Here is a 24,688-nt window from a genome sequence, read left to right as displayed (position 1 = left end):
TAGCTCATACAACTCAATACCAGAAAAACAAACAATCCAGTCAAAAAGTGGGAAAAAGACCTAAAGAGGCATTCTCCTAAGAAGACATACAGATAGGTAGTAAGCACAGGAAAAGATGCTCAACATCACTCATTATTCAGTTCAGTTCAGTTCAGTCGCTCAGTTGTGTCTGAGTCTTCGCGACTCCATGGACCACAGCACGCCAGGCCTCCCTGTCCATCACCAACTCCTGGAGTTTACTCAAACTCATCTCCATTGAGTCGGTGATGCCATCCAACCATCTCATCCTCTATCGTCCCCTTCTCCTCCTGCCCTCAATCTTTCCCAGCATCAGGGTCTTTTCAAAAGAGTCAGCTCTTCGCATCACGTAGCCAAAGTATTGGAATGTCAGCTTCAACATCAGTTGCATTAGGTCAATGTAAAATACAAATTGTAGTTCTATATAGTAGTGAGAAGCAATGGGAAATTAAAAATAAACATAACCTAAAATGATGTAATTATTTAAAAACTGAGGGAATGTTTCAATGAAAAAATGTGCAAGATTTTTAGTGTTGGGAGAAATTAAAGAAGACCTAGCTAAAAGGAGAATTATAGTGTATTAATGACCCAAAACCTCTAGATTAGCATTCCCAACTTGATTTATTAATTTACTAACATTCTAATCTAAGAATTAGAGATTTATTTATGCTTTTGGAAGACAGTGGATCATATTGAAATAATGATTCTAAATTTTAAATGGTGATATAAAAAACCTACAGTCCCAAGATAGCCACAGTAAAGAAGAACAAACCTGGAGGATGTATGCTACCAGGTGTCAAGAATTCATATACATCTACAGCAATTAAGACATTTTATTACTGGCAAATTGAATACAGAAGCACATTAAAAAAATCATTCTCAATGATCATGATTTATACCTGGTATGCAAGGATATTTTAAAATATACAAGCTAATCAATATGAAATATCCATTAATAGAATGACATATATTATCAGTGAGGTACATTTTTTCTACAGTTAATTTGTTTAGTTTACATCATGAACAAATACAGAATTTGTCAAATGTTTTTTTCTGAATCTATTAAGATTACTATATATAGTAATATTAATGATATATACTATTGTTCAGTTGCCAAGTCATGTCTGACTCTCTGCTACCCCATGAACTCCAGCCTGCCAGGCTTCCCTGTCCTTTACTATCTCCCTGAATGTGTTCAAACTCATGTCCATTGAGTCAGTGATGCCAGCCAGCCATCTCATCCTCTGTTGCTCCTTTCTCCTCTGTTCAAACTCATGTCCATCCAGTTGGTGATGCCATCTCATCCTACATTGTCCCTTTCTCTTTCTTCCTTCAATCTTTCCCAGAATCAGGGTCTTTTCAAATGAGTCAGTTTTTTTTTTTTTCTTTGCATCAGGTGGCCAAAGTATTGGAGTTTCAGTTTCAGCATTAGTCCTTCCAATAAATATTCAGAACTGATTTTCTTTAGGATTGACTGGTTTCATCTTGCAGTCCAAGGGACTCTCAAGAGTCTTCTCCAACAAACAACACAGTTCAAAAGCATCAATTCTTCAGCACTCAGCTGACTTTATGGTCCAAATCTCATATCCATATGTGACTACTGGAAAAAACAGGGCTTTGACTAGACAGACCTTTGTTAGCAAAGTGATGTCTCCGCTTTTTAATATCTGTCTAGGTTGGTCAGAGATTTTCTTCCAAAAGCAAACGTCTTTTAATTTCATGGCTGCAGTCACCATCTGCAGTGAATTTGGAGCTCCAGAAAATAAAGTCTGTCACTCTGTCCATTGTTTCCCCATCTATTTGCCATGAAGTTATGGGACCTGATGCCATGATCTTCTTTTTTTGAATGTCCAGTTTTAAGCTAGCTTTTTCACTCTCCTCTTTCACTTTCATGAAGAGGTTCTTCAGTTCCTCTTCACTTTCTGCTGTAAGGATGGTGACATCTGCATATATGAAGTTATTGATATTTATCCTGGCAATCATGATTCCAGCTTGTGCTTCATCCAGTCCAGCATTTCGCATGATGTACTCTGCATATAAGTTAAATAAGCAGGGTGACATACTCCTTTCCCAATTTGGAACCAAATCATTGTTATATGCCTGGTTCTAACTGTTACTTCTTGACCTGTGTACAGATTTCTCAGGAGGCAGGTAAGGTGGTCTGGTAGTCCCATCTCTTTAAGAATTTCCAGTTTGTTGTGATCTACACAGTAAAAGGCTTTGGTGTAGTCAATAAAGCAGGAACAGATGTTTTTCTGGAATGCTCTCTCTTTTTTGATGATCCAAAAGATGGTGGCAATTTGATCTCTGGTTCCTCTGCCTTTTCAACATCCAGCTTGAACATCTGGAAGTTCTCAGTTCACATTTTGTTGAAGCCTGGCTTGGAGAATTTTGAGCATTCCTTTGCTAGCGTGTGAGATGAGTGCAATTATGCATTTGTTTGAACATTTTTTGGCATTTCCTTTCTTTGGGATTGGAATGAAAAGTGACATTTTTCAGTCCTGTGGGCACTGCTGAGTTTTCCAAATGTGTTGGCATATTTAGTGCAACACTTTCACAGTGTCATCTTTTAAGAGTTGAAAATAGCTCAACTGGAATTCCTTCACCTCCACTAGTTTTGTTTGTAGTGATAATCCCTAAGGCCCTCTTGATTTCAGACTCCAGGATGTCTGGCTCTAGGTGAGTGAGCACACCATCGTTATTATCTGGGTCATGAAGATCTTTTTTTGTATACTTCTTCTGTGTATTCTTGCCGCCTCTTCTTAATATCTTGTACTTCTGTTAGGTCCATACCATTTCTGTCTTTTATTGTGCCCATCTTTGCATGAAATGTTCCTTTGGTATGTCTGATTTTCTTGAAGAGATCTCTAGTCTTTCCCATTTTATGGTTTTCCTCTATTTCTTTGCATTGATCGCTGAGTAAGGCTTACTTATCTCTCCTTGCTATTCTTTGGGACTCTGCATTCAGATGGGCATATCTTTCCTTTTCTCCTTTGCCTTTAGCCTCTCTTCTTTTCTCAGCTATTTGTAAGGCCTCCTCAGGCAACCATTTAGCTTTTTACATTCCTTTTTCTTGGGGATGGTCTTGATCACTGCCTCCTGTACAATGTCACAAACCTCCATCCATAGTTTTTCAGGCACTTTGTCTATCAGGGCTGCTAGTTAGGGCCTGACAAACATGGTCCACTGGAGAAGGAAATGGCAAACCACTTCAGCATTCTTGCCTTGATAACCCCATGAACAGTCAGTCAGCCAGTCAGTTCAGTCATTCAGTCGTGTCCGATTCTTTGTGACCCCATGAACTGCAGCATGCCAAGCCTCCCTGTTCATCACCAACTCCCGGAGTCCACCCAAACTCATGTCCATCGAATCAGTGATGCCATCCAACCATCTCATCCTCTGTCGTCCCCTTCTCCTCCTGCTCCCAATCCCTCCCAGCATCAGTGTCTTTTCTAATGAGTCAGCTCTTCACATCAGGTGGCCAAAGTATTGGAATTTCAGCTTCAACATCAGTCCTTCCAATGAACACACAGGACTGATCTCCTTTAGGATGGACTGGTTGGATCTCCTTGCAGTCCAAGGGACTCTCAAGAGTCTTCTCCAACACCACAGTTCAAAAGCATCAATTTTTTGTGGCTCAGCTTTCTTTATAGTCCAACTCTCACATCCATACATGACCACTGGAAAAACCATAGCCTTGACTAGATAGACCTTTGTTGGCAAAGTAATGTCTCTGCTTTTGAATATGCTTTCTAGGTTGGTCATAACTTTCCTCTCAAGGGGTAAGCGTCTTTTAATTTCATGGCTGCAATCACCTTCTGCAGTGATTTTGGAACCCAGAAAAATAAAGTCAGCCACTGTTTTCACTGTTTCCCCATCTATTTGCCATGAAGTGATGGGACCAGGTGCCATGGTCTTAGTTTTCTGAATGTTGAGCTTTAAGTGAAAATTTTCACTCTCCTCTTTCACTTTCATCAAGAGGCTCTTTAGTTCTTCTTCACTTTCTGCCATAAGGGTGGTGTCATCTGCATATCTGAGGTTGTTGATATTTCAGCCCAGCATTTCTAATGAACAGTACTTTTGTACAAAAAGATATGACACTGAAAGATAAACCCCTAGGTTGGTAGGTGTCCAATATGCTACTGGGAGTTTTCCCTCATGGCTCAGATGGTAAAGAATCTGCCTGCAATGCTGGAGACCCAGGTTCAATCTCTGGGCTGGGAAGATCCCCTGGAGAAGGGAATGGCAACCCACTCCAGTACCCTTGCCTGGAGAATTCCAAAGACAGAGGAGCCTGGTGGGCTACAGTCCATGGGGTCGCAAAGTGCTGGACATGATTGAGCGACTAAGACAGACATACACGTGCTACAGGGGAAGAGCAGAGAAATAACCCAAGAAAGAATGAAGAGGTTGAGCCAAAGGAGAAACGGCCTCTAATTGTGGTTGTATTTGGTGGTGAAAGTAAATTCCGATGCTGTAAAGAAAAATATATGCTATATATTATATACAAGATATATATGTATATTATCAGTATATGTATATATATAGTATGTACTGATAATATACAGCCTTAATGCACTCCTTTCCCAATTTGGAAGCAAATATATATGTCACATATATGTTATTAAGTATAATGTTATCAGTATATGTATTAATTATGCTATATATTATACACATTAATTATGCTATATATTATGCTATAATATATAGTATAGCATAATATATATTATATATGTATGTATATATATACATGTATGTTATTATTTACTGCTAATATTTCATATATATATACACACACATATATAGACATGTGTATATATATACAGCAACCTAGATGTCCAACATCAGATGAATGGATAAGGAAGCTGTGCTACATATACTGAGCCACAAGGGAAGCCCAAGAATACTAGAGTGGGTGGCCTTTCCTTCTCCGGCAGATCTTCCCAACCCAGGAATCGAACTAGGGTGTCCTGCATCGCAGGCAGATTCTTCACCAACCGAGCTATCAGGGAAGCCCTCATATACACAATGAAATATTACTCAGGTATAAAAAGGAACACACATATATATATGAAATATTATCAGTAAATATATATGTCACATATATGTTATTAAGTATAATGTTATCAGTATATATATATTAATTATGCTATATATTATATACAGGATATATATATATATATATTATAGAATCCTTCAACTTCAGCTTCTTCAGCATTATTGGTTGGGTCATAGACTTGGATTACTATGATACTGAATGGTTTGCCTTGGAAATGAACCAAGATCAATCTTTCATTTTTGAGATTGTAACCAAGGACTCTTTTGTTGACTATGAGGGCTACTCCATTCCTTCCAAGGGATTCTTGCCCACAATAGTAGACATAATGGTCATCTGAATTAAATTTACTGATTCCCGTCCATTTTAGTTTACGGATTCATAAAATGTCCGTGTTCACTCCTCTTGCAATTTCCTGTTTGACCACATCCAATTTATCTTGATTCATGGACCTAACTTTCCATGTTTCTGTGCATATATATTTACTGATAATATTTCATATATATATATATACACATATATAGACATGTATATATATATTTCCACTGGACATGGGACAATGTATTGCTTCCATGTCCAGTGGAAATATGTATATATATATATATATATATATATACATACACACACACTTAATGGTTTCAGGTTGAAATCTTTTCCTCTAAGTTGAGAAACAAGACAATGGTGCTCCTTCTCACCACACCTATTCAGCATAGGCCTAGATGTCTGTTGTTTGAATCTGTGTCTCCTTTTCTGCCCTTCATGTAGAATGGTCGTTACTATCTTTCTAAATTCCATATATATATCCATAATATACAGTATTTGTCTTTCTCTTTCTGACTTACTTCATTCTATATAATAGGCTCCAGGTTCATCCACCTCATTAGAACTGACTCAGATGTGTTCCTTTTTATACACAATATTGTAAATAATTATCCTCTAGTTAAAATAAATAAATTCATTTAAAAGAAACAAACATAGTGCTGGAAGTCCTTTCCAGGGCCATCTGGCAAAAAAAAAGAAATAAAAGTCATCAGAGTTGGAAAGAAAGAAGTAAAATTACCTTTTTTGTAGATACGTGATTTTATATACAGGCATGCTGTGTTTCACTGCACTTCACTTTATGGACTTTTCAACTTTTTTCTTTTTTTAACCAATGGAAGATTTATGGCAGTAGGATGTATTGAGCAACCTGTAGGCACCATTTTTCCAGCAGCATTTACTCACTCTATGCTACATTTTGGTAATGCTTGCAATATTTTAAACCATCTACCAGCAAAAATATTTCAACTTGCAAAATAATCACATGATGGTTAGCATTTTTTAGCAGTAACGTATTCTTGAAGTATGCACATTATTTTTTGACATAATGCTACTTACACTTACTAGACTACAGTATAGTATAAATATAACTTTATATGCACTGGGAAACCAAAAATTTCATGTGACTCACTTTATTGCAATATTCATTTTATACCAGTGAACTGGAACTGAATCTGCAAAATCTCCAAGGTATACATGTTTGGAAAATCCTGAAGACTTCATCCCGAAGTTGTCAGATCAAATCAATTAGTTTAGTAAAATTATAGGATAGCAAAACATACAAAAATCAGTAGCCTTTTTATAAACTAGCAACATATTATCAGAAAAAATAAAGAAAATAAGCAATCCCATGTACAATAGCATCAAAAAAAAAAAAAAAAAAGGAGGCGAAAAACCTTTACTCTGAAAACTATAAGACATTGATGAAAGGTGTTTGTTTTACTTTTTAGTCACAAATAAGTGGAATTTTTATTAATTCTTCTCTTCTTGAATGAGAAGAATTAATATTATTAAAAATTTAATACTGCCAAGAAAACTATAGATTCAAAGTAATCCCTATCAAGATTCCAATGGCATTTTTATAGATATAGAAAAACCATCCTAAAATTTATATGGAAACAAAAAAGAGGAGACAAAACAATCTTTTGAAAGAACAAAGCAATAAATATCATCTTACCTGATTTCAAACTATACTATAAATTAATAGTAATCAAAACAATATAATTCTGGCATTAAAAACAGACAGATTAATGGAACAGAATTGAGAGCTCGGAAATAAAGGTGAAAAGGAAGTTTCTTTTAATCAGAAAGCCAGTAACTTGGGGAGAAGTGGACTTACACCCCCCAAAAAACAAGTCTGAAGATTCTACTCCACAAAAATTTTAAAGGGAAAAGGGGAATGATCTCATTTAATCACTGGGGTGGGGGTCAGAGTCCTCACTGTCCCCCATGCCTTCAGCCTTCTCAACTTCTTGTGGTCTCTCTTTAGTAGCTATCTTGTTCACACAGTTCGTTCCTGAGATTACTGAAGAGGAAGCTAGGGAAGAGGTCTGGTCACCTGCTGGTTACTTAATCTTCATTTCTACTTCTTTGATTTATGGGAAGAACCAACAAGTTGGACACAGTAGTGTGCGATCAAAAGATTTGAAAAGTGTGCTTAGGTTGAGATGAGCAGTTTAAGATTTAAGTTTAATTAAAATATACCTTTGCTAACATGGCAAAAGAAGGGGTTTCCTGCTGAGGACAGTTTTCTGCAAAGGGCTGCTTACTTCCCTGCATTTTTTTCCAGCCTTTTTAAACTTACCCATCTCAGTTCATAGAGAATAATGTAATCAAAATGTAAATTTGTCCACCTGTTTTCCTGCTGGAAGTAACAACGGCTTGTATCATTTTCACCATTATTTTCTCTGCATGGGTTTCCTTTCCTTCTCTTCTAGCCTCATAACCTACCAACCTGCTTTTGTTTTATGATCAATGACAACTTTCTTGCTTTATTTCAATGCTTCATGCTTTTATATTTATGTTTTTTACTGTTTCCCTTTACCTGAATCTCTCTTCCTCCTTTTTTTTTCTGGTTAATTGACTCCCAGGCTTTAATAAGCATTTTGGGTGGTACTTCCTCCATGACAACCTCCCTGAACCATTCAGATGAATGAGATGCTTCTCTATGCACATATTCCTACCTTAGTACTTGCCTTATATTGATCATCTCTCCTTAGACTGTAAGCTCCCTGAACACGGGATATTTTTTTATCGTGGACCAATCACATAGCAGACCCTCTGTAACTGGAGTTTTATGTCATCTAATGTGGCACCTCAAACCCTCATGTATATGTTACAATTGTACTCTGGGGGATTCAGCAATTCTGCTTATTGAACATGAGGCTACATGCCTATGAATGTAATTAATGACTAACATGATTGTTTTGTTCTTATTTAGAAAATACGCAGGTTCTTAATAATCGCAGTCTATAATAAGTCAAAAATAAGTCAAAGGCATATAAAGTGACACAGGAATCCCTTGTAACATTACAGACTGGATTAAAAATATCCAAACATGGTACTCAGTATTTCTCTCTCTCTCTCTCTCTTTTTTTTTTTTTTTTGGTTTTTCTACAGATTGCTGCAAATTCCTGGGGAAAGTCCTGGGGAGAGAATGGCTATTTTAGGATTCTTCGTGGAGTAAATGAGTCTGACATTGAAAAGTTGATTATCGCAGCTTGGGGCCAGCTGACAAGTGCAGATGAACCATAGCATATCATTAAATTTCCATCAGGCCAAGCATTCAAGTCACCCTTTAAATTGGAATTAAGCCATGTGAGGTTCTCTGTGACAGTGCAATCTTTGCCTTGTCACCTTGTTATCACAACCTTCTTGTTTTCTTGTTTCACCCCAGGCCCTAAGCTCCCATTTCCTTTATGTCACCGAATATGTAAAACCACTAACAGAGGACTGCAGAGGGACTAAATGCCTTTTAAATTCCCTGGTAGTCTTCATTTCCCTTGCATGACAATGTTCCTTTTGACTTTGATCATTTGCAAACAGTGTGATGGCATTTGTTTTAAAAGTTCATAGCATTTGTTTGTGGAAATGATCTGGTCTCTGTCTTTGAACAATGAGGATGTCAGACAACAAAAAGCACTGAAAACACCAGTTTGCAATCATTTGCAATTTTTTTCCACCCAATAATGCTTTCTTAATTCCGACATTGCTTATGATTTGCTAAAAAGCAGTGGAAATATATTGTTTCTCTCAGTAAGCTGACATTTTGGTTCTTTTCATTCTTCTAAACTGAACTTGCAATCTAACTCAAAGGGAGAGTCACTATCATAGGAAAGAACTACTCTTTACCCTACAATGTAATTGCTTATGATGCGGGGAAGATGGTAAGTAACAAAAACACTTAGATGCTGGCAATGGAAGTACCATCTTAATGTGTATGTAGGACACACACTCCTGTTTTTGGAAACCAGTGCACTTGGTGGAAAGTCTATTAAAATGAGCTGCAAAGCTGTATTGGGTGAGATCACATATTTACCCCCCAAAACAGCTCAGATGTCACAAATTTGCATCTGATTTCAGTTCTCAATAGTCAGAGAAACAAAAATAGCCTCCGCATCCTTGTTGGGAAAGGATGCAATCTTCTAATAATTCACTGACATCTTAAATGACAAATTAATAAATAAAGAAGCGAAGCTGATCTGTCAGTGAGCCTGGCAGATTATAATGACGATGGTGGGACACCCATGCCCTTCACTTCTGGGCTCTCTGTTGTCTGGATTTCCAGTGTAGAGCTCTTTTATGTGGTCGCACCCAATAATACCCTGGCTAAATGAGCCAGATGTGTGGAAAATGTGAGAAAACAGAGTACGAAAATGTGAAGTGCTGCTGCAATGGTTGTTTTCTCCATTAATCTCTGCTGTGTTATCAGAAGAAGCATCTATTCACTTAGTTCTCCCCTAGAAACCATACAGGAATCTCATTCACCTTGTTGTGGTTGGTTGATACATATATGTGTATGTACATATGTGTGTATGTACAAATGCTGTGCTGCTGCTAAGTCGCTTCAGTCGTGTCTGACTCTGTGTGACCCCATAGACGGCAGCCCACCAGGCTCCCCCGTCCCTGGGATTCTCCAGGCAAGAACACTGGAGTGGGTTGCCATTTCCTTCTCCAATGCATGAAGGTGAAAAGTGAAAGTGAAGTCACTCAGTCATGTCCAATTCCTATCGACCCCATGGACTGCAGCCCACTAGGCTCCTCTGTCCATGGGGTTTTCCAGGCAAGAGTACTGGAGTGGGGTGCCATTGCCTTCTCCATGTACAAATATATATATATATATATATATATATATATATATATAATGTAATATATAATATTACTCAGCCAAAAAAAGAAATAATGCCAATTGCAGTAACAGATGTATTTAGAGATTATCATGTTAAGTGAAATAAATCAAATGCAGAAAGACAAATGTCATATGATATCATTTCTGTGTCAAAGCTAAATAAATTATTTAAATGAACTTATTTACAAAACAGAAACAGACATAGAGATATAGAAGACAAATTTATGGTTACCAAAGCACAAAGTTGAGGAAGGGATAAATTAGGAGGTTGGGATTAACAGATACATACTGCTGTATATAAAACAGATAAATAACAAAGACCTAATGTATAGCACACAGAAGTATATTCAATATCTTGTAATAAACTATAATAATCAAAAATTTCTCATTCTTTTAACTTTAAAGAGCATATTTGGTTCTATTTATTATCTGAAGTCCCTGAGTTGGCCTTCAGAAAATAGTGATTGGCATCTTCCTTTGCCCACTAAGCAGTAAGTAGCTGTTTGTGGAATAGATTTGACTGCTGGCTAGACAGTGTCCTCCTATGCTGTGATTTTTCTTGGCCTGTTGGTGTGCCCTTCTCACCTTGGCCTGGACTGAGCAATGAGAAGGACCACACATTTGGTCCATGTGACTTCATCATTCTTATTTTGTGTTTAGAGCATAGGAGCGAAGAATTGTCCTATGATCACATAACACTAAGTCCCAGATTGGGTGACACTGAGAGTACTCAGACCTGGTTTTCTTCCTGTTCAATCCAAGGTATGTGCCACTTATGTGCTGTTCATGGGTTTCAGTTGAAATCCAGAACTTTGTCTAGTTTTTCCTGGAAAAAACAGGAAATAGTCCCAAGATAGCACATTGAATTACAGCCTGGCTGCTCCGTCCTGTTGAATCATGCTTCTTTCTTCAAGTGTTGTTAGGAAACATACATAAGAAAGAAATAGAGAAGATCTGGAAGATAAGACACATGTCCTTTCAGGGTTCACCATGTTTGAGTCCCACCTCTTTGTCTTCTAAACAAGAAAATGGTTTCTCCAGGTTTTTAAAATTCATATTCATAAATTCTCTCTAAATCCCCAAATGGAATTGTTAGTTGATATTCTACCAGAAAAAGAGGAAATGTCTCTAAGTGTTTGCAATAAGAGGAATAAAGTGAAAAGACTTGGTTGTGTAGGTGATGGAGGAGCAGAGAGGGGAGTAAAGTATGCTGAGTCAGTCCAGGGACAAGCTGCAGGAGGAGGCTATCAGAACCCCTAGATGGAGGGCTCAAGGTGAAGGAGGGGGTGACTGGGATCTGGGGACAGGTGTTTTCCTGCTGGTAGATGGGAGCAGGACTGACCTGTTTGGTGAAAGCTGGAGTTTTGAAAAGACAAAGTGTTGCCAAATGTGCCACCTAAAGCAGAAAGGTAGACAAATACTGAAGCTTCTACCTCGCTCAAACCTTCCAGACTCTCATCAGTGCCTCTCATTGGCTGATCCTGCTGAAAGACAATTGATACAGGAGGTGATGAAATCAAGTGGTCATGGTTAAATTCCACCCTTTACCAGATACAAAGAATAGGATGAGGATAGGGGATAAATAATAGAAGAAACAGAAAATACATTTTTGTTTCATTCCGTATAGATACTGCAAATTAAGAGTTCATGAAGGAACAATTTCTCACTGATTGGTTACATTGGATCCCACCAAAAATGATACCCCACATCCAAAGGCGAAGGAGAAGCCCCAACAAGACAGTAGGAAGGGTGAAATCGCATTTAGAATCAAATCCCATACCCGCCAGAGATGCTCAGAGGGCTCAAACAAAACCTTGTATGCACCAGGACCCAGAGACCCCACAGAGACTAAGCCAGACCCGCCTTTGAGTGTCTCCTGAAGAGGGACGGGGGAGCAGTGGCCTGCTGCAGGGACAGGGGTTCTGGCTGCAGCAGATCTGAGACACGTGGTGTGTGGCATAAGCCCTCTTAGAGGAGATCACCATTGGCCCCACCATAGAGCTGCTGGGCAGACGACCCACAAACTGCAGAATGATTATACCAAAGAAATTCTCACACTGTTAAGGAAGTGCTAGGACCCACAATGGATTTCCCAACCTGGGGATCTGGCAAGGGGACTAAGAACCCCCAGGGAATTTGACTTTGGAGGCCAGTGGAATTTACTTACAGAACTTCCACAGGACTCGGGAAACAGATTCTTGGAGGGCACAGACAAAGCCTTGTGTACGCCAGGACCTAGGAGAAAGGAGCAGTGACCCCACAAAACACTGAGCCAGACTTGCCTGTGAGTGCCCAGGAGTCTCCTGCGGAGGCGTGGGAAGACAGTAGCCTGCTGCGTGCCGAATACAACAGTGGGGGCATAAGCCCTTTTGAAGGAGGGCGCCATTACTGCCATTACCCCTACCATAGCTTTTACCCCTACCAGAGTTTGGCCTCAGGCCAAGCAACAGGAAGGGAACACAGCTCCACCCAACGAAAATTAGATTAAAGATTTACTGAGCATGGTCTTGCCCATCAGAAGAAGACCCAGTTTCCCCCACAGTCAGACTGTCACATCAGGAAGCTTCCATAGGCCTCTAATCCATCAGAGGGCAGACAGAATGAAAAGACAAGCACAGAAAACTAACCAAGCTGATCACATGGATCACAGCCTTGTCTAACCCAGTGAAGCTAAGAACCATGCCATGTAGGGCCACTCAAGACAGACGGGTCATGGTGGAGAGTTCCGACAAAACGTGGTCCACTGGAGAAGGGAACGGCAACCACTTCAGTATTCTTCCCTTAAGAACCCCATGAACAGTATGAAAAGGCAAAAAGATATGACACTGAAAGATGAACTCCCCAGCTCAGTAGGTACCCAATATGCTACTGGAGAAGAGTAGAGAAATAGCTCCAGAAAGAAGAGATGGAGTCAAAGCAAAAACAATGCCCAGTTGTGGATGTGACTGATGATGGAGGTAAAGTCTGATGCTATAAAGAACAATACTTGCATATGAACCTGGAATGTTAGGAACATGAATCAAGGTAAATTGGAAGTGGTCAAAAAGGGGATGACAAGAGTGAATATCAGCATTTTAGAAATCAGTGAACTAAAATGGACTGGAATGGTTGAATTTAGTTCAGATGACCATTATGTTTACTACTGTGGGCAAGAATCCTTTATTAAAAATGGAGTAGCCCTCATAGTTAACAAAAGAGTCCAAAGTGCAATACTTGGGTGCAATCTCAAAAATGGCGGAATGGTATCTGTTCATTTTCAAGGCAAATCATACAATACCACAGTAATACAAGTCTATGCCTCAAGCTCTAATCCCAAAGAAGCTGAAGTTTCATGGTTCTGTGATGGCCTACACCACCTGCTAGGACTAATAAAAAATATATATATATGTCTTTTTCATCATAGGGGACTGGAATGCAAAAGTCAAGAGATACGTGGAGTAACAGGCAAGTTTGGTTTTGGAGTACAAAATGAAGCAGGGCAAAGACTAACAGAGTTTTGCCAAGAGAATGTACTGGTCCTAGTAAACCCACTCTCCAACAACACAAGAGGCAACTCTACACATGGACATCATCAGATGTTCAATACTGAAATCAAACTGATTGTATTATTTGCAGCTGAAGATGGGGAAGCTCTATATAGTCAGCAAAAACAAGACTGGGAGCTGACTCTGGCTGACATGAGAGCTGACTCTCATGAACTTCCTATTGCAAAATTCAGACTTAAATTGAAGAAAGTAGGGAAAACCACTAGACCATTCAAACTGAAAGTGAGAGTTGCTCAGTTGTGTCTGACTCTTTGCAACCCATTGGACTATACAATCCATGGAACTTTCCAGGCCAGAATACTGGAGTGGGTAGCTGTTCCTTTCTCCAGGGGATCTTCATAACCCAACAATCAAACCCATGTCTCCTGCATTGCAGGTGGATTCTTTATGAGCTGAGCCACCACAGAAGCCCAAGAATACTGGAGTGGGTAGCCTATCCCTTCTTCGGGGGATCTTTCTGACCCAGGAGTCAAACCAGGGTCTCCTGTATTGGAGGCAAATTCTTCATCAACTGAGCTACCAGGGAAGTCAGACATTTCAGGTATGACCTAAATCAAATCCCTTATGACTATACAGTGGAAATGACAAATAGATTAAAGGGATTAGATCTGATAGACAGAGTGCCTGAAGAACTGTGGACGGAGGTTCATGACATTATACAGGACGTGGTGATCAAAACCATCTTCAAGGGAAAAAAAATGCAAAAAGGCAAAATGGTTGTCTGAGGAGTCTTTACAAATAGCTGAGAAAAGAAGAGAACTGAAAGACAAAGGAGAAATGGGAAGAGTTCCAAAGAAGAGCAAGGAGAGATAAGAAAGCTTTCCTCAGTGATCAATGCAAAGAAAAAGGAAAACAATAGAATGGGAAATCCTAGAGAACTTTTCAAGAAAATTAGAGATACCAAGAGAACATTTCAGGCAAAGATGGGCACAATAAAGGACAGAAACTGTCCTAACAGAAGCAGAAGATGTTAAGAGGTGGCAAGAATACACAGAAGAACCATACAAAAAAGAACTTAATGACCCAGATAACCACGATGGTATGATCACTCACTTAGGGCCAGAAATTCTGGAGTGAGAAGTCAAGTGGGCCTTAGGAAGCATCACTGTGAACTAAGCTAGTGGAGGTGATGGAATTCCAGTTGAGCTATTTCAAATCCTGAAAGATGATGCTGTGAAAGTGCTGCACTCAGTATACCATCAAATTTGGAAAACTCAGCAGTGGCCACAGGACTGGAAAAGGTCAGTTTTCATTCCAATCCCAAAGGAGGGCAATGCCAAAGAATGCTCAAACTACCGCACAATTGCACTCATCTTATATGCTAGCAGTGTAATGCTCAAAATTCTCCAAGCAAGGCTTCAACAGTACGCAAACTGTGAACTTCTAGATGTTAAAGATGGATTTAGAAAAGGCAGAGGAATCAGAGATCAAATTGCTAATAGCCACTGGATCATAGGAAAAGCAAAATAATTCCAGAAAAACATCTGCTTCTGCTTTATTGACTATGCCAAATCCTTTGACTGTGTGGATCACAAGAAACTGTGGAAAATTCTTAAAGAGGTGGGAGCAACAGACCACCTTACCTGCTTCCTGAGAAATCTGTGTGCGGGTCAGGAAACAACAGTTAGAACTCGACATGAAACAATGGACTCGTTACAAATTGGGAAAGGAGTACATCAAGGCTGTATATTGTCACCCTGCTTATTTAACTGATATGCAGAGTACATCATGAAACTGCTGGGCTGGATGAAGCACAAGCTGGAACTAAAGAGCCTCTTGATGAAAGTGAAAGAGGAAAGTGAAAAAGCTGGCTTAAAACTCAACATTCAAAAAATGAAGATCATGGCATCCACTCCCATCACTTCATGGTAAATAGATGCGGAAATAAGGCCCACTTGACTTCTCACTCCAGGATGTTTGGCCCTAAGTGAGCAATCACACCATAATGGTTATCTGGATCATTAAGTTCTTTTTTGTATGGTTCTTCTGTGTATTCTTGCCACCTCTTAATATCGTCTGCTTCTGTTAGGACTGTTTCTGTCCTTTATTGAGCCCATCTTTGCATGAAATGTTCCCTTGGTATCTCTAATTTTCTTGAAGAGATCTCTAAAGAAAGCAATAGACTTTCTTTTCTTGGGCTCCAAAATCACTGCAGATGGTGATTGCAGCCATGAAATTAAAAGACACTTGCTCCTGGAAAGAAAAGCTGTGACAAACCTTGATAGCATATTAAAAAGCAGAGAGATTGCTTTGCCAACAAAGTCCATATAGTCAAAGCTATGGTTTTTCCAGTTGTCGTATGGATGTGAGAATTGGACCATAAAGAAAGCTTGTGAAAGTCACTCAGTCCTGTCCTACTCTTTGTGACCTCGTGGACTATATAGTCCATGGAATTCTTCAGGCCAGAATACTGGAGTGGGTAGCTGTTCCTTTTCCAGAGGATTTTTCCAGCCCAGCGATCAAACCCAGGTCTCCTGCATTACAAGCAGATTCTTGACCAGCTGAGCCACCAGGAATGCTTAGCCACAAAGAATTGATGCTTTTGAACTGTGGTGTTGGAGAAGACTCTTGAGGGTCCCTTGGACTGCATGAGATCCAACCAGTCCATCCTAAAGGAAATTAGTCCTGAATATTCATTGGAAAGACTGATGTTGAAGCTGAAACTCCAATACTTTGGTGACTTGATGCAAAGAACTGGCTCATTGGAAAAGACCCTGATGCTGGGAAAGATTGAAGGCAGGTGGAGAAGGGGATGACAGAGGGTGGTTGGATGGCATCACTCAGTCAATGGACAGGAGTTTGAGTAAACTCTGGTGATGGACAGGGAGGCCTGGCGTACTGCAGTCCATGGGGTTGCAAAGAGTTGGGCACAACTGAGTGACTGAACTGAAAGGGCATACAGACATTTCTCTCCCCAGAGGTTTCTATGAAGGCGGGAAAATCAGGACAGCACTGTCAGAAATGGTGTGACTGAATGAAGGGGAAAGCTTTTCCACCTTCAGTAGTGAGCACTAATATACATCATTTTGTTTAGATATCTAAAGTGAATGTTTAGTTGGCAGGTAACCCCTATAATGTGAGGTTTCTCCCAAGAATCACTAGTTACAACCTCATTGATTAGAATTAGTGCAGCTGGAAAGAACTTTTCCCTCTGTCATCCATTCCCTGGCCCCCTGTTTGTAACCTCCACCCCCTCCACCCCCTATACAATGAGCTAAGTCTGTTTCTTTTGAGATATAAAAAAGTGTCAGTTATATAGAATATAAGATTTATCTTGGGTTATACCCACCATTTAAAATGCTCCCAGGTTACAGTTAGGCCCCTGGAAAGTTCTGCAGTAGCAGGGACACCTGGCCAAGCTCTGCCTGGCTCTGGGCTCACTCCCCTGGCCAGGTGTCATCGTGGGGACCGGTATGTTGTATACAATCTACAGTTGTGTACCATGGCTCATTGTATGCAACATACACATCATACAAACATGTATCATTTTATACAATGGATCATCACAGTGACCAAAAATTATTAAGTCCATCTAAGAAAGAAGTGGAAAATTTTATTTTTAAGAAGTTTTGTAGATTATAACCCAGAAATCTCAGAAAACTCTGAGAGCACGTCCACCTGTTAGACGTCAAGGCACAGTTGTATAAATATTTTTGAGGCAGAAGCCTGTACATCAAATGATGTGTTACTGACAGCTACATAACAGATCTAGCATCATCATGGTGTGTCCTGTGACCCCGATCAGGAATGCATGGATCTTTTAAAGAGTTTTGTCATTGATGTTAAAACAGTGTTGCTCTTTATGGTTGAGCGAGCCTTCCTGCCTGTGGGGGAGGTCTGGTTGATGAATAAAGCAGATATACAATGTGCAGTATGGGGTGAGGACGTCAAAGGGCAAAGTTTTTTTTTTTTTGTTTAAATTTCTCTGGTCTTGCCGTAAAAATGTGACTTATTTCATACTTGTATAATACATGTACATGATATGTACCATTCATTGTATATAATGGTTCATTGTATAAACGTACACAACATTGTACACAGCATGCAGAGTTGTGTACAATGGTTCCATGCATGTCCACAGCCCTTTTCTCTTAAAAATCCTCATTAAATAAAACACATTATCAATTCTATATTTATTACACTTGTCCCTCAGTATACATGGGGAATTGGTTTCAGGAGCTCCTACAGATACCCAAAACTGCAGACACTCAAATCCCTATTATGCATAAAACAGCATGGTTCAGTGTTGACCATTGGCCCTCCTCATCCATGGGTTTCACATCTGCAGATTCAACTATATATATTATTTCACAAACGACTGTTTTATAAAATAGTGCATATAGTCATTTTGTGTTTTATATACACATATATTAAATATTATATAATTATATAAATTATATGATGTATATATAAAAGACAAAATGACCCAAGAAGAAATAAATAGGCAGAGAAAGCATTAACCAAGAAATAAATAGGTTTGCTAAATTTCACTGCATGAAAGTTATAACATTATTCCACAAAAGACACAATTCAAACAATAAGGAAAATGAAGAGATGAAGTAAATGAGGAGAAAATATTTGTGGCATACTAAGCAATAGAAATATATATTTTCCTATTTCATATGCTTTCATATTACTAAAAATATTAGTTTATATTATTTATAGTATTACTATCTATCATTCTTTTAATTTTTCTGGATATGTATTTATTTCTCACTTTTCCTCCTTAATATCCTTTATCCTTTACATATTTTTTCTCTTTTCTTAAACTCGTCAGGGATTTGTCTATTTCATTTTCCTTTTCAAAGAAACAATTGTGGTTTTTCATATTTTCTTCTGCATCATTGTTTTCTGTATAGTTATAGTTTATAACTGTTTCCATCATTGTTATCTTCTTCCTAATTTCTTTGCAATTATTCTGAATATTTTTTCTAACTTCTTAAAGTAAACCCTTAACTCATTAATTTTGAGCTTTTCTGGTGTTCTAATTTAAGTATTCATGTACGATGTTCTCTAAATGATGCTTCTCAGTATAATCATGGCTTCCTTTCACTCTTTATAATTCTAATTACTTGTTTTTTTAAAGACACACATTTTCTATTAAGTGGAACCTTGAGAAAAGTTGCATCAATTGTAGTTATATTTTACTTCTCATGTACTCTCTCAGCTCATCTCTATTCAGTGAGTTTACAAATGCCATGTAGAACTAAATAGCATAGCTATGTCAACTCTATGGTTTAGTAACTAGTTGTATTGATGTACTTTGCATTGCGAGAAACACATTTCAATATGTAGGCCTCTAATACATATTTGAAGCTGGAACATTCACAGCAGGCTAGTTCTCAGATGTATGAAAGTCATATTTCTGGGGAGAACTTCTCTCTGTGGCCAGGCCATTAAGTGTTAGTTCTTTCATTTCAAGTGATAAGAGTCTCTTTTTCAAGAGCCACTCACTATGAGATCCCTCCTTTCTTAGCCTACAGTTTCCTACAGACAAAGAAAAGAAAGTAGCAGAAAAGCCAAGCAAGCTATAAATGATTTTGTATTCAAACATTCATTTCTGATTTTGTAGTATGTTGTGTTCCTCTAAAATATTTTGGCATTTGGTACGTTGAATTCACACGTACATTCCCAGTAAAGAGATATTTGTGCTCAGGAAGAAAGGTTTATTCTTACCATTGCAATTACCAGTGATAATTGCTATTTGAAATCCCTTTAGCATTTACCCAACTCTGTCTAATTTATACTTTTGATTCATGAATTAATACAGCACAAGATATCTTTCCTTGGAAATGTATTAATTTCAAACAGAAATAACTCCATTGTAGGAAAAAAAAAACCCTTTTGACTATTTGTCAGATATTTAACATATGTATATGACATGCATATGAACAGTGCTTTAAAGAATTATAGAATAATTAAGATGATAATGCAATGAAGTAATAAAAATAGCATTTTTCTATTTTAATGTAGTTTGGAGGAGTGCTTGTGAAATATAGTTGACCTCTGAAAATGTAGGGGTTAAGAGCTCTGACTCTCTGGAAAGTAAAAATTCTATGTATAACTTTACAGTTGACCTTCATTTCCAGTGTTCTGGTTCTACATCCATGGATTCAGCCAATTGTGGATCAGGTAGTAAGCATTGAAGAAAATCCCTGTATAAGTGGACCTATGCAGTTCAAAACCATATTGTTCAAGGGGCAACTGCACAGTAAAACTTAGTCTCAACTCTCTATGTGAATATCAAATTATCAAGTAAAGCAGCTTTGAGACCTCTGAGAAATTACTAAATGTCTATTGCTTCTTGGGGGTCATGTTCAACTAAGTAAACATATTAATCGTATTAACATTCATTGAGCCTTTGCTAGGTACTGAGTGATAATGACAAGTGCTGTTCAGAGTCTCCACTTCACTTAACAGGTGGTTCATGCAGCTCCAGGAGATGTAATTTAAACAGGACACAGGCTCTTTTAATGACAGGACAACATTCTCCTTATCTTAAGGTGGCAACAGGTGAAGGCAAAAGGGGAGGGGGGACACAGATGATCCAAACAAGTTTCTGAAGCTTTTTCCCACTCCTGACTCCCAATCCTGCAGCTGACTAAGGGTGGGCAGCTTGCCTCAGAGTTGTTCTGTGTAAGGCCAGTGTCCATATTTTCTGATCCAACCATTAGGATGCCTAGTCAGATATCTACAAGTGTGCTTAGGGAGATCATGAGATCTTCTATTTGACATCATGATGGCTATGGAGAATCTACTACTCAAGGATGCTATGTGAATAAATGTTTCTAAATAGAACAGACACTCCTCTAGTTTTCAAGTTATCCTTCAAGGACTACCTGGGACAAGGGAAGAAAAGAGAAGGTTTCCAAGTTCCAGATAGAAACTGGAGGTAAACACACATCATCTCACTTTAGGAGATGGAAATGTAAATCTGTGTCTTCCAGGATCGTCTAGACTTCTTGCAGTGGGAGGAGAATTTCAACATTCATTTGCTGCCAATGGTTTTAATAATCTGACATTGTCTATGGTGGTAATGTACACACATGTAGACACAGACACAATTGGTCTTTTTGGAACTTTGGAGATAGGAGTCTCTTTGACATCCAAGTTTAAATAGAAATTTATTGAGAGTCTGCTCTCTATTAGACTCTGTGTCAGGCACCAGGGATATTTGGGGCAAAAAAGTCAGACCTGGGCTCTCCTTTAGGAAATGTGCTTTTTAGTCTGGCATGAAAAAATATCCAGGGACTTCTCTGGTGGTCCAGTGGTTAAGAATTTACCTTGCAATGCAGGGGACATGGGTTTGATTTCTGTTCCAGTTCAGTTCAGTTCAGTTGCTCAGTTGCATACGACTCTTTGCTACCCCAGGGATTGCAGAATGCCAGGCTTCCTTGTCCACTACCAACTCCGGTAGCTTGCTCAAACTCATGTCCATTGAGTTGGTGATGCCATCCAACCATCTCATCCTCTTCTGTCCCCTTCTTCTCCCACCTTCAATCTTTCCCAGCATCAGGGTCTTATCAAATGAATCAGTTCTTCACATCAGGTGGCCAAAGTATTGGAGTTTCAGTTTTAGCATCAGTCCTTCCAATGAACACCCAGGACTGATCTCCTTTAGGACTGGTTGGATCTCCTTGCAGTCCAAGGGACTCTCAAGAGTCTTCTCCAACACCACAGCTCAAAAGCATCAATTCTTTGGTGCTCAGATTTCTTTATAGTCCAACTCTCACATCCATACACGACCACTGGAAAAACCATAGCCTTGACTAGATGAACTTTTGTTGGCAAAGTAATGTCTCTGCTTTTTAATACGCTGTCTAGGTTGGTCATAGCTTTTCTTCCAAGGAGTAAGCATCTTTTAATTTCATGGCTGCAAGGAACTAAGATATCACATGTCCCTGAGCTACTAAGCCCACATGCCACAAATAAAGTCTCTACACAGAAACAAAAAATTCCTCATGATGCAAGGAAGATCTGCATGCTGCAACTATAATGTGGCTAAATGAAATAAGTATTAAAAATAGATATTCAGTGCATAATTACAGTAATTTATGAGGAATATTATGAAGGGAATTTCTGCATGACTAGAAGCTATAACAGGAGAAATTGGTCTAGTTAAGGGTGTTGGCAGGTAAACGGATTTTCAGGAGGAATATTTAGGTTAGTCCCCAAAGGAAAGGTAGGAGTAAATAGACTAGAGAGATTCACACTTGGGTGGCAAATGAGAAACATTGGGCTGGATGAAGCACAAGCTGGCATCAAGATTGCTGGGAGAAATTTCAATAACCTCAGATATGCAGATAACATCACCCTTATGGCAGAAAGTGAAGAAGAACTAAAGAACGTCTTGATGAAAGTGAAAGAGGAGAGTGAAAAAGTTGGCTTAAAACTCAACATTCAGAAAACTAAGATCATGGCATCTGGTCACATCATTTCATGGTAAATAGATGGGGAAACAATGGAAACAGTGAGAAACTTTATTTTGGGGGGCTCCAAAATCACTTCTGATGGTGACTGCAGCCATGAAATTAAGACGCTTACTCCTTGGAAGAAAAGCTATGACCAACTTAGACAGCATATTAAAAAGCAGAGACATTACTTTGCCAACAAAAGTTCATCTAGTCAAGGCTATGGTTTTTCCAGTGGTTATGTATGGATGTGAGAGTTGGACTATAAAGAAATCTGAGCGCTGAAGAATTGATGCTTTTGAACTGTGGTGTTGCAGAAGACTCTTGAGAGTCCCTTGGACTGCAAGGAGATCCAACTAGTGCTAAAGGAGATCAGTCCTGGGTGTTCCTTGGAAGAACTGATGCTGAAGCTGAAACTCCAATACTTTGGCCACCTGATGCGAAGAACTGACTCATTTGATAAGACCCTGATGCTGGGAAAGATTGAAGGTGGGAAAAGAAGGGGATGGAAGAGGATAAGATGGTTGGATGGCATCATCAACTCAATGGACATGAGTTTGTGTAAGCTCTGGGAGTTGGTGATGGTTAGGGAGGCCTGACATGCTGCAGTCCATGGAGTTTCAAAGAGTGGGACATGACTGAGTGACTGAACTGAACTGAAGAAAGGCCTGGGGGGACAAGTAATCTCAGAGGAGTTAATAGAGGCTCTTTTGCAAGTGAGTGAGTGAGATAAGGAGGGAGGGTGGTAGGGAGGTAGGTGACAAGTAAATTGTATAAGACAGTAGGAATGATGTTAGAGATCTTTGCCTTTATCCCCAAAGCAATGATGAGGGGATAGTATTAAACATTTTTGAAATGTCCTGCTGGCTGGAGCAGAGAAGGCAATGGCAATCCACTCCAGTACCCTTGCCTGGAAAATCCCATAGGTGGAGGAGCCTGGTGGGCTGCAGTCCATGGGGTTGCGAAGAGTCGCACACAACTGAGTGACTTCACTTTCACTTTTCACTTTCATGCATTGGAGAAGGAAATGGCAACCCACTCCAATGTTCTTGCCTGGAGAATCCCAGGGACAGGGGAGCCTGGTGGGCTGCCGTCTATGGGGTCGCACAGAGTTGGACATGACTGAAGTGACTTAGCAGCAGCAACAGCAGCGGCAGCTGGCTGGAGAGTTGATGTGAGGAGGGCAAGACCAGAGACAAGGCTCCCACTAATCAAGTGGTTGATTAAGAAGCTTGGGGCTAGATGTAGTGGTGACTTAGACCAGGAAATGGAGAAGAGAAATGTCCGGTTTGGCAAAGTGTTTAGATTATAAGATTATTAGGACTTGATTTAAGACCCATGATGAGGAGCAAGAGAGAGGATTCCAGAAAGATTCCAAAGATTTGGGTTATTAAACCAAGTTAAAGCTCGGGGATTTTTAGAGGGATACTTGCAGTTACTAACCTCCACCCATAGTTCTTCATGGACTCTGTCTACCAGATCTAATGCCTCAAATCTATTCATCACCTGCACTGTATCATCATAAGGGATTTGATTTAGATCATACCTGAATAGCTTAGAGTTTCCCTAGTTTCTTCAATATAAGCCTGAATTTTACAATATGGAGGTCATAATCTGAGCCACAATCAGCTCCAGGTTTTGTTTTTACTGACTGTAGAGAGATTCTCCATCTTCAGCTGCAAAGAACTTAATCTGATTTGGTATTGACTGTCTGGTGATGTCCATGTGTAGAATCATCTTTTGGGTTGTTGGAAAAGGGTGTTTTCTACGACCAATGTGTTCTCTTGACAAAACTCTGTTAGCTGAGGAAAGAAGAGAAGTGAAAGTTAAGGGATAAAGGAAAAGATATATCCAACTGAAGGCAGAGTGCCAGAGAATAACAAGGAGAGATAAGAAGGCCTTCTTAAATGAACAATGCAAAGAAATAGAATAAAATAATAGAATAGGAAAGAAAATTGGAAATACCATGGGAACATTTCATGCTAGGATGGGCATGATAGAGGAGAGAAATGGTGAGGACCTAACAGAAGCAGAAGAGATCAGGAAGAGGTGGCAAGAACACACAGAAGACAAGGCTGTATATTTATTATCACTCTGCTTATTTAACTTATATACAGAGTATGTCAAGCAAAATGTGAGACTGAAAGAATCAAAAGCTGGAATCAAGGTTGTGGGAGAAATATCAGTAACCTACGATGTGCAGGTGATACCACTCTAATGGTAGAAAGTGAAGAGGAGCTAAAGAGCCTCTTGATGGGGTGAAAGAGGAGAGTGAAAAAACTGGCTTGAAACTCAACTTTCAAGAAACTAAGATCATGGCATCCGGTCTCATCACTTCATGGCAGATAGAAGGGGAAATAGTGGAAACAGTGACAGATTTTATTTTCTTGGACTCCAAAATCATTGTGGATGGTGGCTTCAGCCATGAAATTAAAAGACACTTGCTCCTTGGAAGTAAAGCTGTGACAAATATAGACAGTGTATTAAAAGC

General features: G+C 39.2%; 1 protein-coding gene across 4 annotated transcripts in view; it reads left to right on the top strand.

Moving 5' to 3' along the window:
* Nucleotides 1-9,157, top strand: part of TINAG (tubulointerstitial nephritis antigen) — a 106,090-nt gene extending 96,933 nt beyond the window's left edge. For all 4 annotated transcript variants that reach the window (XM_005223240.5, XM_010818036.3, NM_001035107.2 and 1 more), the window contains 1 exon segment: nucleotides 8,513-9,157. In XM_005223240.5, the coding sequence (XP_005223297.1) occupies nucleotides 8,513-8,647 (135 nt within the window). In that variant the 3' untranslated portion in view covers nucleotides 8,648-9,157.
* The last annotated feature ends 15,531 nt before the right edge of the window (nucleotides 9,158-24,688 follow it).

Source organism: Bos taurus, chromosome 23 (assembly GCF_002263795.3).
Source record: "Bos taurus isolate L1 Dominette 01449 registration number 42190680 breed Hereford chromosome 23, ARS-UCD2.0, whole genome shotgun sequence".
In the NCBI taxonomy this organism is placed as follows: Eukaryota; Metazoa; Chordata; class Mammalia; order Artiodactyla; family Bovidae; genus Bos; species Bos taurus.
The sequence above is the reverse complement of the archived record's forward strand: the minus strand, read 5'-3'. Positions and strand labels throughout refer to the sequence as shown.